This window comes from Cricetulus griseus, chromosome 5 (genome assembly GCF_003668045.3).
Source record: "Cricetulus griseus strain 17A/GY chromosome 5, alternate assembly CriGri-PICRH-1.0, whole genome shotgun sequence".
NCBI classification, from domain to species: Eukaryota; Metazoa; Chordata; class Mammalia; order Rodentia; family Cricetidae; genus Cricetulus; species Cricetulus griseus.
The window spans coordinates 103,654,524-103,670,036 of NC_048598.1; the positions used below are offsets into that span (position 1 = coordinate 103,654,524).

A 15,513-nucleotide genomic window follows, 5' to 3' on the forward strand; every position below is an offset into this window, starting at 1 on the left:
TTAGCGTTTGCAAAGGGCTTTTATTAACCCCCACAGTGCATCTCGTCAACACCCATGACCTGTGGTGTTTCCATCAGGGTACAGGTCCTTCATGACTCCCCCACTCCCCAGTCCATGTTTCCCTGGAGCTGGCTGGGCTGTATCCAATGGGGCTCAGGAGCCCTGGCAGACTGGGCAGTCTTGTAGCTGAAGGCAGGCTCTGAGGCAGGCCTGGGGTGTAGGGCTCTCTTCAACACACACGTGGAGAAACTCCTGAGATCTTGGGTTGCTGTAGAACACCTCGGCTCCATCCTGAGGCTCAGGGAGCAAGCAGCTGGGGCCAGGAACCCCCTCGTTAGCCAGTCCTGTAGAAAGTGAGCTCTTCTCTAGAACTAAAGGGGGGGTGGGTACATGACCTGTGAAAGGCAGAGGGAATTGCCTGAGGGGCTGGGTGTGAGCAGGGTTGGGCTTGTTTGCTGCAGGTTAGAGAGCCTCTTCTTTCTGAGCCTCAGTTTTTTTTTTTTTTTTCTCCTTACTGTCCAAGGACATAGTGCCTCAGGCTATAACTCTGCTCCCTTGGTTTAGGGATGCTCAGTGGGTGGCACACTAGTGTGACCAACACAGGCACTTGTGTTGGAGTATGTGTGGTCAGACACTCAGATGAATAAATGGGCATGGCTGACTGAGTTTGGGAGTGGCCACTGAGAGTCCAGTTCTTGTCCCTCTTTCCTCCTAGTTTCAGGAGATCCTGGCACCACAGGTCAGCGGTGGGTCATCTCATAGGAAGTTGGGCTCCCGCACCACTAGATAGGGGTGGCTTGAGCCATCCCTGCCACTGTCCAGGGGTCGGTACACAAAGTGGAAGTCTCGTTTGGGCTCACTCCGGAGCAGGTAGCCCTTGATGCGGTGTGGCAGTGCCTCGTCAGCCAGCTGGAAGCAGCGTCCATCCACCAGCACGAAGAGCCGGTAGCCTTGGGGCTGGGCCACCTCAAACTTCTCGGCACACTGTGCACACAGTGCCTGGGCTTCTGTGTCTGCCCGTGATGCCAGTGTCCGTGACTGCTGCTCGGGATCCAGGTATGACACGCAAATGAAGTCCTGCAGGCGAGACAGAGGAGGCTTGAGGTCACCAGGCTTGGCCAATTGCATCCTGGGCCACCCTCATCCCAACATCAGGAGCTAGGGCCAGCAGAGAGGAGCATGGACACTGGACCTGTCTTTGCCTTCTCTGGACAGAGCGGGTCTCAAACAGTTGTGGAGCTGAGAGTTGGGGTATCTGTGTCCCCTTCTTACTCTGCCATTGAGCCTGGTGGGTAACTTTCTTCTCGGGTCTTATCTCCCCACTGGATTTACCCTGGGTGATTCAGTCATGTTTCAAATATGAATTTATGGGCTGGAGAGATGACTCAGTGGTAAAGAGCAGTAGCTGCTCTTCCAGAGGTCCCGAGTTCAATTCCCAGCAACCACATGGGATGGTGGCTCACAACCATCCAGAAATTGATCTAGTACCCTCTTCTGCTCTTGAAGCAGGCAGAACACTGTATACATAATAAATCTTTAAAAAAACCAATCAAATATGAATTTAGTTATTGTGTGTATGGCATGATGTATGTGTGTCCTAAATGCCTGTGTGGAGGGCCCAGGGCAACTTTGTGGAGCTGGTTCCTTCCTTCCTTCCTTCCTTCCTTCCTTCCTTCCTTCCTTCCTTCCTTCCTTCCTTCCTTCCTTCCACTTTTACACGGATTTCAGGGATTGAATTTACATAGTTAAGTCTGTCTGGTAAGCATCTTTACCAGCTAAGCCACCACTTCCTGGCTGATTCAGTCATTTTGGAGTCATGGCAGTGAGGGGGTTACCTCCTATGGCTGCAGGCTCTCCATCATCCCTTCCTTGTCACTCACAGTTCAATCATTCATTCCATACTGGCCCACTGGGTCGGTCCTGCTCCTCAGGTGCAATGTTGGAAGTATAAAGTTGCAGGTGCAGACTGAACTTGCACCCCACCGTTCAGGCAAGTGACACAGTTTGGCCTCTTAGAGCAAGGGTTGCCCCTGTGTTTCAGAGGCAGGGTTATGATTCGGCTCAGGGGAGGTTTGGGGTGGGGAGTTGAGAAAGGGGTGAATTTAGGATGAGTGGAGATGGGCACGTGAGGTGATGCCCATGGTACTGGGGCTGGGTGAACCCCTGCATGAAGCATGAGCTTCCCACCCTTCCTGGCTTTGAAAATGGTTCCATTTGTTGTGTGACCTTGGCTTCTGCTGCTTCAACTGTAGACTGAGAGCAGTTCCATCTTCAATGTAGCAAGACCCCCACACTGCCCCCAAGTCAGTGTGAAACAGTGTGTGTGTGGCTGCCCTACTGTGGATGGACGGAGTGGCAACATCAGTAGATAGCCACACCCATGGAAAGGCTAATGACCATGTTATAGGGTGATGTGCATTTACAGGGTGCCAGGGTCTGGGCATCATGTCATCTTCTGTTTCTTCCAGAAGGGAAAAGTGGGACAGAGGTGCTATGGGGGGGGGGCGGTGAGTGGCAGGTTAGCACTGGCTCATGCCAATATACACCAACTTGGGACCGTCTACAGTAGGCATCTCCTTCTAACCCCGAGTCCAGCAATGCAAACTGAAATTGACCTTGCTGGGAGTATCTATACCACGAGAAGCGGCAGAAGCTGAGGTCAGAACTTTCCCTCTCTGTTGGTTCTAAGATGCTGTTGATTTGAGAAGGAAGTAGAGATGCTGGTTTGCCCACTTAGAACATGGACAGTGTATCAGAACTCATTCAGTTCAGGTGACTGATGTGAATGGGAAACGGAGTTTCTTAGGGGGGTCGATACCACATAGCAAGTTTGGGTCACTATTACTTCCAAATGGTTAACCTAGGACTCTGCTAAACTAAAGAGGATGGATAGTCAACTCTTAGTTCAGAGTTGGGTTCAGAATTCAAGCCTTCTGCCTCTCAGAGGTCTGGGCTCCATTTTTTTTTTTTTTGTTTTTTTTTGTTTTTTTTTTGTTTTTCGAGACAGGGTTTCTCTGTGTGGCTTTGGAGTCTTATCCTGGCACTGGCTTAGTAGACCAGGGTGGCTTCAAACTCATGGAAATCGGCCTGCCTCTGCCTCCCGAGTGCTGAGATTAAAGACACGCACCACCAACACCTGGCTGGCCTCCATTTTCTACACACAGTCTACACAACTATGAGTAGCTCTAAAGGGTCTGGCCTTCTGCTGCAATTCTCTCCATTTTCTATCCATGACAGTCATGTTGTGTGCCAGGATCTGGGTTTTGGACCTCTGAGACACGTGAAGCATAGGCATTGAATTCCCCAACATGAGATCTTCATACATAGAGAATTTATAACATGGCATGATGTGTGCTATAATGGGGAAACAATGGCAGGCAGCACAAGGGAGAGGAATGGTGTGTGTGTGTGTGTGTGTGTGTGTGTGTATGTATGTGTGTATGTATGTGTGTGTATATGTGTGTGTATGTCAGTGTATGTGTGTGTATGTATGTGTGTGTGTATGTGTGTGTGTATGTGTGTGTGTACGTGTGTGTGCGTATGTATGTATGTGCGTGTATGTATGTGTGTGCGCGCGCGTGTATGTGTGTGTATGTGTGGTGTATGTGTATATGTGTGTGTGTGGTGTGTATGTGTGTGTGTATGTGTGTGTGTATGTGTGGTGTGTGTGTGTGTATGTGTGTGGTGTGTGTGTGTGTATGTGTGTGGTGTGTGTGTGTGTATGTGTGTGGTGTGTTGTGTAGTGTGTGTGTGTGTGTGTGTGTGTGTGTGTGTATGTGTGTGTGTGTGTGTGTGTGTGTGTGTACTGGGTGGGCTGTCAGGGGAACGGCTCAGAGTGGGTGTTGGAGATACTGTTTTGTGTTTCCTAAAAGCCAGTGACAACCAGTGAAGAAAAGGAGATACACCAGCCTGGTTGGATGCTGGGCAGCCACCAGGGGGCGTCCACACTCTACAACCTGCTTCAGCGGCCTCTCGTAACTGTAGGGCAATGGGCAGCCTCAGCAGTTGGTGGTACTTCACAGTACGGACTAGCTCGTATCTTTCCTTAGCCCCCTTCAAAGAGGGATCATTTGTGTATATAGCAGGGAACTGATCTGGATTGTTGGGGACACGTGGGTGACTCGATTTTATGCAGCCTGGGCTGTGTGGAATGACTTGTTCCTCCCAAACCATTTTGCTTACTGGGTTAAACCACCTGCCTGGTGGCACCTCTATGCCCTGCCAGGATCTGTAGAGCTGGGCAGACTGACAGTCATAGGCTTGGATTCCTCTGTGAGCGCCCCACTGCTCACTCTAAGAGTAAGGCTGGCAGGCCAAAGCAGCCAAGCGCAGAGCACAGGTGGATTCTGTGTAGTCCACGGCCCCAGTCACTATGGTCCCCAGCATTACCTGCACAGAAGAGCGGGAAGCCCTGGCCTTGTTGAGCGTGCGCCTGCGTTCCCAGCGATGGATGGAGTCCTGCACCTCCATGCTCAACTGCCTGGTCACAGTGATCTTGTCATAGTTCTTGATGTGTTCTAGGGCTCCATAGGTGGTGGTCAGATAGTAGGAACCTGCGGGGTCAAGGGCACAGGCTGAGTTAGGAAGGTTTGGATCTACCCACAGTGGAGAGACCTGGTTCTAAAGTGTGTGGCACAGCCTACGGCTTCCAACATGCCTCTCTCTCTACAGCCGCCAGGGGGCGTCCACACTCTACAACCTGCTTCAGAGGCCTTTCGTAACTGTAGGGCAATGGGCAGCCTCAGCAGTTGGTACTTCACAGTACGGACTAGCTCGTATCTTTCCTTAGCCCCCTTCAAAGAGGGATCATTTGTGTATATAGCATATATTTATATATAATTATTATATATGCCCAAACATAATTATTATATATGTATATGTAATATATTTCTAACATTATATTTAAAGTAAGTTTTTAAATTTAAAATGAGATTTTAATTGTTTTGAAATACAGGATACATAGGAAACAAAGTCGTGGATGCCTCAGGTGGGGAAAGGAGTTGCCGGGAGACACCCCCTCACTGGGTCATACATATTCTTTTGAATTATGTATTGTAATAGCACTAAGAATGTCTTAGCTATTGTAAAAATAATTTCCAAAGACGTACAAAAAATTTTAGTTATTGCATGGAGTTATTTATTTATTTATTCATTTTATCTATTTATTATGTATACAATATTCTTCTTCCATGTATATCTGCACACCAGAGGAAGGCACTCATTACGGATGGCTGTGAGCCACCATGTAGTTGCTGGGAATTGAACTCAGGACCTCTGGAAGAGCAGTTGGTGCTCTTAACCTCTGAGCCATCTCTCCAGCCCCTGCATGAAGTTTTTAAGGATTTAAAACAGTAAAAAAAATTTGACGCTAGGCATCCATCATTCCAGCACTCGTGAGACAGAAGCAGGTGGATCTTTGAGTTGGATGCCAACTTGGTCTACAAGTTCAAGGCCAGCCAAGAGCTACAAAGTGAAATCTTGCCTATTAAAAAAACCTGTATTACATTTTAAAACTTTATTTTGTGTACACATGTGTACATATATTTGTGGGCACACTTATGGGGAGGTCAGAGGACAAGTTGCACAAATCAGTTCTCTCCTACCACGCGAGCTGTGGGAATTGAACCGGGGTCCTCAGGCTTGGCGACAACCACTGAGTCACCCACCAAAATATTGGCCCATTTAAATTTTTTTCTTTAAAAATAATCTTAAACTCTAATGTTTCCTCTAATTCACGATGCACAAACCACATGCTTTCTCTGTGTAGCCTTGGCTGTCCTGGAACTCACTCTGTAGATCCGGCTGGCCTCAAACTCAGAGAGAGCCACCTGCCTCTGCCTCCTGAGTGCTGGGATTAAAGGCGTGAGCCACCAACACCTGGCTAGAATTTTAAGTAAAAGACAATCTTCTGTAGGGATGCTTATCTGCTTGTTTGTTAGGAGTTGAGAACCTTGTTGAGATCCTTCACTTTAAAGGGAAGAAATTGAATTCTAGAAAGAGGCAAAGAACACACAGTGTATTACCCCTCTCCCTCTAGCATCTTGCTCTCTTTGGGTCCCTAGCTTGCCTGACACTCCCAGACTGCTCTTCCTGGCTATTAAGGCCAGTGACCCACCCCAATCCATCTTCCCACCCTAACTCTGCTATTATCTGAGGAAGTGCCTCTGGCCTATAAATGTTCTCTTCCCAGACTCCTTAAGTTCATCTGAGTGGGCACAGCCCCGAGTCCTTCCCCTGTGGAAGGGAAGAGCATGGCAAGGTTAAGAAGGCTCTGCTTCTGAGTCCCAGGGGAAGAATGTGGCAGCCTGAAGCAGCCACTCGCTTCTCAATGTCATGATCTGTGTAAGGGGACACGCTTGGTTATGCTTGGGTAATACAGTTATATGAGCTTGGATAATAGTTCTGGGGCTTCTAGTCTCCTCAGAGGCAGAAGGGAAGAATTCCAAGCCCTGTTGGGTCGCTCTTGTCCCTTCAAGCCCTACACATGGCCCTTCTAGCTACTTTTGGTGGAGACTGTAGTGTCTGCTATGAACACTAGGTGGCAGAAGTCATCTCTGTGAGTTTTGCAGACACTTTGCAGACAGTATATGGTGGATTGATTGGAAAACCCCATTGGTGACATTAACCAGGCAGCTGTCAGCAGGCCTGGGGAGGGCCCATGAGCGAAGACACTTGTGGGAGAGGTTTGGCTTCTCGGTTGGCTCCAGCTAGGCAATTCCTCTGAGAAGGGGTCGGGGTAAGAAGTGGGTATAAGAAGGGGGTCCTACCAGCCCTCGCTGCTGCTCATGGAAGCCCCTGACCCCTCTTGCCACAAATGCCTGCTGCAAATCCATGGAGAACTGGCTATCAGAGCTGTGCAAAACCACACAGCACTACAGAGAACATATAGAAGGTACACTGTCTCCACAGTGCAGACACCTGCACAGTGCACCTTCCCCTGGTCCCCAGGACTTTCATGGACATGGTCTCAGGCAGAGTGAGTGCTGCCAACTTCCCCAGTCTCTGAGTGCTTCCATGGGCATGGGAACCCAAGAGGTTTGTTCTTGTTCTGCACTTGTTCCTGTCTTGTTCTGCACTGCGGCCCCATACCTGGCATGGATGGCTCAATGAGTGCATGGGCTGGCAGATGGCTAGATAGCTATGTGGGGGATGGGGAGAGAGATGAAAAGTATGTAAGAAGAGTAGATTGATAAACGGATATGCAAGTGTATGGGTAGATGGACCGGTGAAAAGATAAATGGGTGGGTAGAGGGGTTGGTGAATAGGTGTAGGATGAAGAGAAGGACAGATAGGTAAATGAATTGGCAGATAGCTAGGTAGGCAGGTAGACTAGTGAAGGCATTGATGAGTAGATAGATGGATGGATGGGTGGATGGGTAGATGAGCAGATGGATGGATGGGTTAACATGTGGATGGATAGATGGGTGGTGGTGGGTGGAAGGGCGGATGGATGTGTTGGTGAACTAAAAAATGTTTACTTCTCCTGAATTCCTGGACTTTCCAGGAGGCAAGTCTCTCCAATGGCAGGTAACATTTAACTAAAGAGGGAAAAGCACAAGCTCCAGGTGTCACAGCCACAGTCTGGAGCTACATATGATAGCAAGGTTCTCAGCCTTCCCCATTCCCTGAGCTGTGAAAACCTCAATGAAGCACTTACGTCAGGCTTTCTGTCTCCAGAGATGGGCAGATGCAAACACATGCAAAGGTGGCCTGCCTCTCAAGAACCACAAAGCCCAAAGGAGACACTTGTGCCTGGGAGGCTAGTTCCATTCTTCAAGGGTAGAAACCCAGAGGGTGTGTCATGGTCCCTCAGAGCCCATTATCAGGGCTGCTGTATCTCAAGGGACTCTTAGTGGAGGGGTGGCTGAGATCCCAGTCTGAGGAAGTGGTGGGTAGAAGGACAGGGGAAGGGAAACTGAGGTTGGCTGCAGCCAATCATACCCCTCCTTCACACAAAGCCCTTAACATCTTAGCAACTTCCTCCTACAGAGAGAAGTCCCAGGCAGGGCTGGATAAACAGGGGTCAAGTCCCAGGGGCCACTCCATCTAAGACTTGACTTCTACTAGTTACCTCCATGTAGACACCTTCTGCCACCTCACCGTCACTTGTTATACCACCAACTTCCGCTGTGCCCTCCAGGAAGAATGCCATCCCCCCCCCTTTTTTTTTTGAGACAGGGTTTCTCTGTATTGCTTTGGAGGCTGTCTTGGAACTCACTCTGTAGACCAGGCTGGCCTCAAACTCACAGAGATCCTCCAGCCTCCCGAGTTCTGGGATTAAAGGCATGGGCCACCAACGCCTGGCTTTCTTTTAAATTTTTAAAAATTAATTTATTTAGTTTCACTTGTTTACTTTTGAATCAGGGTCTCAGCATGCAGCCCTGGCTGGCCTAGAACTTAACTATGTAGACCATGTTGGCCTTGAACTCATGGAGATCCACTTGCTTCCACTGTCTGAATGCTGCAATTAAAGGTGTGTGCCACTCTGACAAGCTTCATCTTCTTTATCTGCTGGTTCCCACTCACCCTTTAGTGCTCAGCCTAGGTATCACCTCCTCAAGAAGACCTCCATGACTGCATTGTCTGGGTAGCATGCTCCTCGTCTCTGAATTTCCTACCATCCCACTTTTGTCAAGCGATGGTGACACTTCTCTTTGCAGTCTCTCTGCCTTCCCGATCAATTAGCTATTTGGGCAGGGTCGGTGTTCATGTCCCTACACCTTAACCTGAGTCTGGCCCTACCTAAAAAGTTCTTGCTGGGCTGCCTGGCTTGGGAGTGGGTGATGGGCCTGAGACGGTGGTGGGTTAGGGGTGGTGCTGACTTACCCTCCCCCAACTGCAGGGCGGGGTCCATGAGCTCCATCATGTACTCCACATTGAGAAGCATCTCGGTGAGGTTGCTGCGAGCCAGTACGTACATGAGCACAGGCAGGAAATCGTCGGCCCCGTAGGGCTTCCCTGCAAGAAGAGGATGAAAGCTGTGAGTGCCAGGTGCCTGGGACCCACTCAGGGCTGGGAGGCCAGCCAGGAAGAGGTAGGTTTACATATTCTCAAGATTCAATAGTGAGGACCCTAACAACCAGGGCCACCTCTCTCTCTCCCCACCCCCCACCCCAGTGGCTGGTGGCTCAGTACAGGGAGGCAAGAAGGAACTGAGAAGGCTCTGGGCTGGGGTGACAAAACTCTGGTTCTTTGTCCTTTCCTTGTTCTTCCCCTATGGCTACCCCTGACTGCTCGATGGGCCATCGAGTTCTTATCATCCTTAAATCATAGGCCTGCCACTGCTGCGTGGGCTTCTTCATGGAAAAATTCCCTCCTTATTTGCACACGCCCGAGATCCAACCCTGTGTGCAAGATCTACCTCTGCCTGAGATCCACCACCATGCCTGAAATCCATCACTGCTCCTAAGATTCACTAATGCCCCTGAGATCTACTGCTGAGATCCACTCATGTCCAAGATCTATCACTGTCTGAGGTCCACCGCTGCCTCTAAGATTCACTACTGCCCCTGAGATTTACCACTCTTTGAGTTGAGAATATTACAGTACTTGAGATCTACTGCTGCCCAAGATTCACCACTGCTCTGAGATCCACCACTGTGCCTGAGATCCACTGAGGCCTGTGGTGCAAACTGAGCCCCATGTGTATTCTCAGTTAACTGGGTGGAGAGATGCTTCACAACAGACTTTCCAAGGCAAGGCAGAAACAGAAACTGACCTTCAGTGCTGGACTGTTTCCATGATGTAACCATTTCCACAGTAACCAAGATCAAACTGCAAACCTGAACATGGAGTTGGGAGGACTGGAGATGCATAACTAGCTCCCCTGAGCTGGCATGAGCTGCCCCTAGGACACCAACAGGTCCAACCTCACCGTGGGCCCGGCAATGCTCAGAGCTGGAAGCCTGAGCTCAGTGTTCTGTGCTGATCTCTGGTGGGACCAGATCTGTGTCCTTCCCCAACTTATGTAGGCAAGGAACATGTACGCGGACACTGAAGCCCGGTGTCTGCTTAAGGACCAACACAAGCTTTGAGTACAGTTGGAACACATTGGCTCCTTGCTGACTCTCCCAGCTGTACAGCAGGCAGCAGGCAGTATGCTCTAGAGTGATGGGGTACAGCTGTGAAATGTTTCTCCTGTAATGTGAACACCTGGCTTGCGTGGATCAGAGCTCGTGCCCTGCCAGTGTCAGCCCGTGTGTCTTGGTTTAAGCTTCTGGCTTTCCCAGTGCCATCTGTTCACCATCTGAAGGCACACAATGAGCTAACTCACACTGCCAAGAGCAGGCAGAGACCTTCTGCACATTTTATGGGCTGGGGGACACTGGAGAGACTGAACTCCTTCCCCCCCCCCCTCAGTATAGCCCTGGCTATCCTGGAACTTGCTTTTGTAGACCATGCTGGTTTTGAATTTACAGAGATCCTCCTGCCTCTGCCTCCCGAGTGCTGGGATTTAAGGTGGGGCAGTTGGAGGTGAGGCTGCCCTGAGGTGCAGGTGTCTGTGTCCCACCTGGAGAGCAACCAGATGCTTCATAGAACATTGGAATCTACAGTGTGGTTCTCAGGTAGGAGAAAAGAATAGGGAAGGAGGGCTCAGAGGTATCAAGATTGCCATGTCAAGAAGCCAATGGCAGAGGAAGAATGGGACCATAAAGGAGAAATCCTGGGGATCTTCAAGAGCTGGAGAAGGTGCTGCTATGAAGTGACCTGTGAAGAGCTGGGATGCTCAGAGCACAGGGCCTGGAGCCTCTGACCTTTCCTAGAGCTCTGGTCTATTCCCATGCTTGGATTCTTCACAGTGCCCTTTTCTTAATCACCTTTCCCTGTTTCTACTACTACCCATGTATCCTGGTTCAATTCTTTGTTCCAGCAGATAAGAACCTGGAAATCTCAGTGGATGTTCTCTGGACTCTGATCCATGTCCATAATGGCCAACCTCCTCTTTCCCAGGAGCATGGTGGGCAGACAGTGGCCTCTGCACGCCACCATCAGAACACACATACTTGGGACCTCACATGGCCTTAGGATGGGGAAACTGAAGTTGAGGAGGGGTAGGTAACCCCACAGTTTCTGGGGCTATCTTTAGCCCAGGTATAGCACCCACATGTTGCCCACACAGAGGTCCCATAGATTTATCATCCAAAATTAGGGCACAGAAGTGGGAACTCAAACCCAGCACTGTGTGGGTGTGTGTTCTGCGGAGGCTCTAAGTGGGGCAGCCCAAGATGGAGTTACAGGTGCTTGGCTCCCATTTCAGGGTTTAGCCCTGGTGGAAGGGAACTCACCACCCCCTGATGAGATGCCTACTGGTTTCTATCCCAAGGCTTAGACCTTGGCCTAAGCCTCAGGGCTCAGAACCTCTGGCCTGGCTGCCTGTTATCGCAGGTTACACGGGCTCTGTTCTGCCTTCTTCCTACTGTATCTGGCTGGCCCCCTTCTACGGCCAGTCTCCTCCAGTCCTTGCTCTCAAGGCAAGCTTTCAGTAGCTGAATTCATAGTTAAGCAATGCTCATGGTGTCTGAATGTCTCTCCCTGTATCCAGCTTTGTAAAAGAATCTCAGGAAGTCTTCAGGAAACCGGGACTCAGAATGAAACAGCCCTGTTTCTACCTCAGTTGGCAAAATCCTCAGCTTTGACTTCACCTGGAGTACTGCAAGGCCTGGGGGAAATGATTCCTCAGTGAGAAATAGTCACAGGTCAGACATGCAGTTAGCAAGTGTGAGCATCTGGTGACGCACTAGCCACAGTCCCCATGAGCCTCAGAGAGTACACTTGTTTACACAGGAGGAAACTGAGGCTGGTGCCTCTATAACCAGGACAGTCATTCAACTACAGGCATCAGGCAGGGCCCAGACAGACATTTGGGTCCCCTTTCATGTCCATCTCATTCTGACTTGACCAAAGCACACTGCTTCTCCCACACAGTCATGCAGGATGCCCCAGGCCTGCCACCCTTCCTCTCGTTGCTGCAGAAGAGAAAGTGTGAGGCCTTCTTAGCTTGTTTCCATCAGCCCGGAGGGGGCCCTGGCCTTCAGCTTTCCATTGCTGCTGTCAGGCTTGCTGGGTGACTTCCCTGGGCTCTGGGCTCCTGCGGCTGACTGTGCTGCACCAGAGTAAGGCTCTGAATCCCGGAGGCTGCCTGCTCTTGCTGACATTTTTTAGCAGGATATAGTTGTGCTCACAGCCTAATCAGTCTTGTTTCTTGGTCAGCAGACAGCACAAGACCCCCAGCCTCCAACGGACAAACTCATCCTAGTGACCTTGCTTCTCACCACACTTCTCCACGACAGCACAACCTGACATCACGTAGCTTTATCCCCATGTGGCATCTGCCCTCAGGAACTCCATTCCTTCTCCCACAGTTGCAGGACACATTATTGGTCCTACACAGAAAAGGGCTTTCAACCTGGAGCTGCAGCTTCTGCCAGGCTAATGAGGGCAACTGGCTAGGGTGAAGGGACCTCGTTCCATGCCCCAGTGCCATGCCAACAAACACTTTGCCAGGCAGCTCATTTCTAAGGAACGTGCAGAGGGAGAGGGGCCTCTCGGTCAGCCTCAGGCGTTACACTGCCAGTGCTGGGCACTGGGATCACGTGTCACAGCTTGTTTCTAATATGAGCAAGTGCCTGAGTGTGGCTCTGACCCACTAGGAGCTGGCTTTGCTTACCAAGTGGTAAGGGGCAGACTGGGAATCAGAACCCAGGTCTGGAGGTCACCTGTCATGGCCCCCAGGTACAACTAACTACACAGAGGGCCACCAGCACCAGGGCATCTAGCTAACGGTCTGGGTGCAGGAGGAACTCCAGCCAGCATCTTATTCCCTGTGGAGCATGGGTTCCATTTCCTGTGTACCTAGAGGAGTGCTATGGCAAAATGGGCATGGTGACTCCATTTTCTCCCTTCTCCCCTTCCTCCCTGGACCCCCTGCAATTTGACATTGAAGACTTTTCCATCTAAAGAGGGTGGGTTCATCTTGTGACTAGACAGTACAGGTGCCACACTGTCACGATGCCAGGTCCTTCTTCACTGGACTCCAGCTAGCCACAGGTAGATGCCTAGGACAACATATTGGAGGGTGAAGATGTTATGGCCCCAAGACTCACCCAGACAGCCTACATCCAGGTCCCCACATGGGTGCAGATGGGCCTGGTCATCTTCCACCAGCAGCTTCCGCTGACTTTGGTGAGTCTAGACCAGCTTCTCTTTGGTCCAGTGACAACTATCAACAGCCACAGCTGGACCTGTCCCCTCCAAGTTCACAGATGCTAAAGAGCCAACATTATTTCCCAAGAAGGTGACCTTTTGGGAGTGAGGTCATTGCAGATGTGATTGGCTGAGATGAAATCACAGTGGAGTAGGGCAACCCTGACCCACTGTGGCCTGTGTCCTTATAAGAGGGAAATGTGACACAGAGCACATGGGAGTGAAGACTGCTGCATTTCAGACTTAGGAGTGAGGCTGGATCAGATCCTACTCAGTGCTTAGAGAGAGCACAGTCCTGCCCCACTTTGATCTTTAACTTCTACCCTCCAGCATCGAAGCACAGTGGTTCTGTGTTTGAGTCATCTGACTTGCATGTCATCTGCCTTGCAGAACCATGTTTCAGGACTCCCTGAAAACTCACAGGATGCCTGTTCCTGATGCACTCGGGCACGGGTGTGACTAGCCTATTGCCTGTCTTGAGGGTAGCAGGGTCGTTTCCTGCCTTGCCCAGGTCACCCTGTAGGGTGCCCAGGGAATGGCTCCTACTCTCATCTTGCGCTAGTTCTGTGGGAGGGACCCAGCCTGCCTACCTGGGTTGCCGAGGGCCATGGAGTCATAGATGAGCTTGCAGGTCTTCAGCAAGATGGAGATCTTCTTCCCAGGCGAGTAGGCCTTATGCATGCTGGTCATCTTCTGCAGGATTTTCTCCATGACAGCCACCTCAGGCACGCTGGTGGTCACACCCAGGTCGGTAGTAGTGGTGGCCAGGATGACCAGCTGGTTCTCTTTGAGCTGCTGCAATGAGCCATCCCGGCTGTGGATCTCCAGCAGGCTGGAGTTGATGGCATCCTTCAGGGGCTTCAGGACACACTTGTACAAGGCTGATTCCACAATGGCCTCTGTGGGGGAGGGGGGAGCACAAGGTGAGGAAAGCAGCTGCAGGGGCCCTCCCCCCTGGCTCTGCTGCCTGGCAGCACAGCCCTGCCATCCTGGTTCCTACTTAGCCTTGACACACAGGACAGAGGGCCATTCTGCAGAGGCATGGGCACTGGAGCCTCTTATGCCTAATATCCCGGTCTCTCCAATGCAGTGTTTTCCCAAGTGCCAGGAACAGAGCCTGCCCAGAAGGACATATTTCAGAAGTCACTAGACATCCTGCAAAATCTGCACAGCTGTGTACTAAGGGCTAGGTACCCAGTAAATGTCCAGTAGAATTATTCTTTTGTTTGCTTTTTTTTTCTCTTTGTAGCCCAAGCTGTCCTGGAATTTGCTCTTTCAACCAGGCTGGTCTCAAACTCACAGAGATCTGCCTGCCTCTGTCTCCCAAGTGGTGGTATTAAAGGCATGCGCCACCACTGCCGAGCTATCTTTTTTTAAAAAAATAATTTATTTTTATTTTACGTTGTACTAGTGTTTCGTCTGCATGCAAGCCTGTGTGAGGGTGTCAGATCCCTTGGAATTAGAATTACAGAAAGTTGTGAGCTGAAAAGTGGGTGCTGGGAATTGAACCCAGGTCCTCTGGAAGAGCAGACTGTGCTCATAACTGCTGAGCCATCTCTCCAGCCTCTTGCGTTTCTCAAATCCAGGTGACTTGCCTTGTCACTCACGCATGCGTTTTCCTTGCCCACCGTGCTTCTCCAGCCCGCCAGGCCTGCCTCTGCTCCCGGACTTCTGCATCTCACATCCCCCTCGCTACTCCGCTAGTCACACGCTTGCCCTTCACCACTCCACTACCACTGGAGTCAAACTGCAGTCTGGATCAACCTGTGTGTGTGTGTGGGGGGGGTGGGAGTTAAGTGAGCTCGGCTTTCATGAGGTTAATTGAGATGGGAAGACACACCCTAAATGTGGACAGCACCATTCCGTTCTGGGCTTGGGCCCTAGGATGAGTAAGGAGGAGAAAACGGGCGTTCATCACTCTCGGCTTCCTGACTGTGAGTGTGGTGTGAGCCGCTACTTCACGCTCCTGCAGCCATGACTTCCCCATCACAGAGGACCAGATCCTCAAACGTGAAACAGAAACACTTCTCTCCTCCTCAGTCAGGCATTTTGTTACAGCGACAGATGGGTACCTAATACAACTGGCTCTGCCCTAATCCAGTAATGAGATGGCTCTGACTGAGATAGCTCTGGATCACCGTTCCCTCTTTACAGCTCTCTTTGTTGCCTTCCAGGCCAAACCCTTAGCCTGACTTTCACAGCCTGGCACCAGTGGCCGTATCATCCTCCTGCCTCCTGTCCCACCTATCTGCCTGCCCCCATAGCATCACCTTTGCCTGGAAGAAGCCCCTCCCACTACCCTCTCTACAG

The 15,513-nt window shown here is 50.7% G+C and overlaps 1 protein-coding gene across 1 annotated transcript in view; it reads right to left on the minus strand.

Moving 5' to 3' along the window:
- The window catches only part of Rin3 (Ras and Rab interactor 3), an 83,644-nt gene continuing 68,131 nt past the window's right edge, over window positions 1-15,513 (minus strand). The window contains exons 8-11 of the mRNA XM_035445865.1: window positions 13,794-14,102; window positions 8,827-8,958; window positions 4,390-4,553; window positions 1-1,077 (exon numbers count right to left, since the gene is read on the minus strand). Of these exons, the coding sequence (XP_035301756.1) occupies window positions 757-1,077; window positions 4,390-4,553; window positions 8,827-8,958; window positions 13,794-14,102 (926 nt within the window). The 3' untranslated portion in view covers window positions 1-756. The remainder of the gene's footprint in view (window positions 1,078-4,389; window positions 4,554-8,826; window positions 8,959-13,793; window positions 14,103-15,513) is intronic.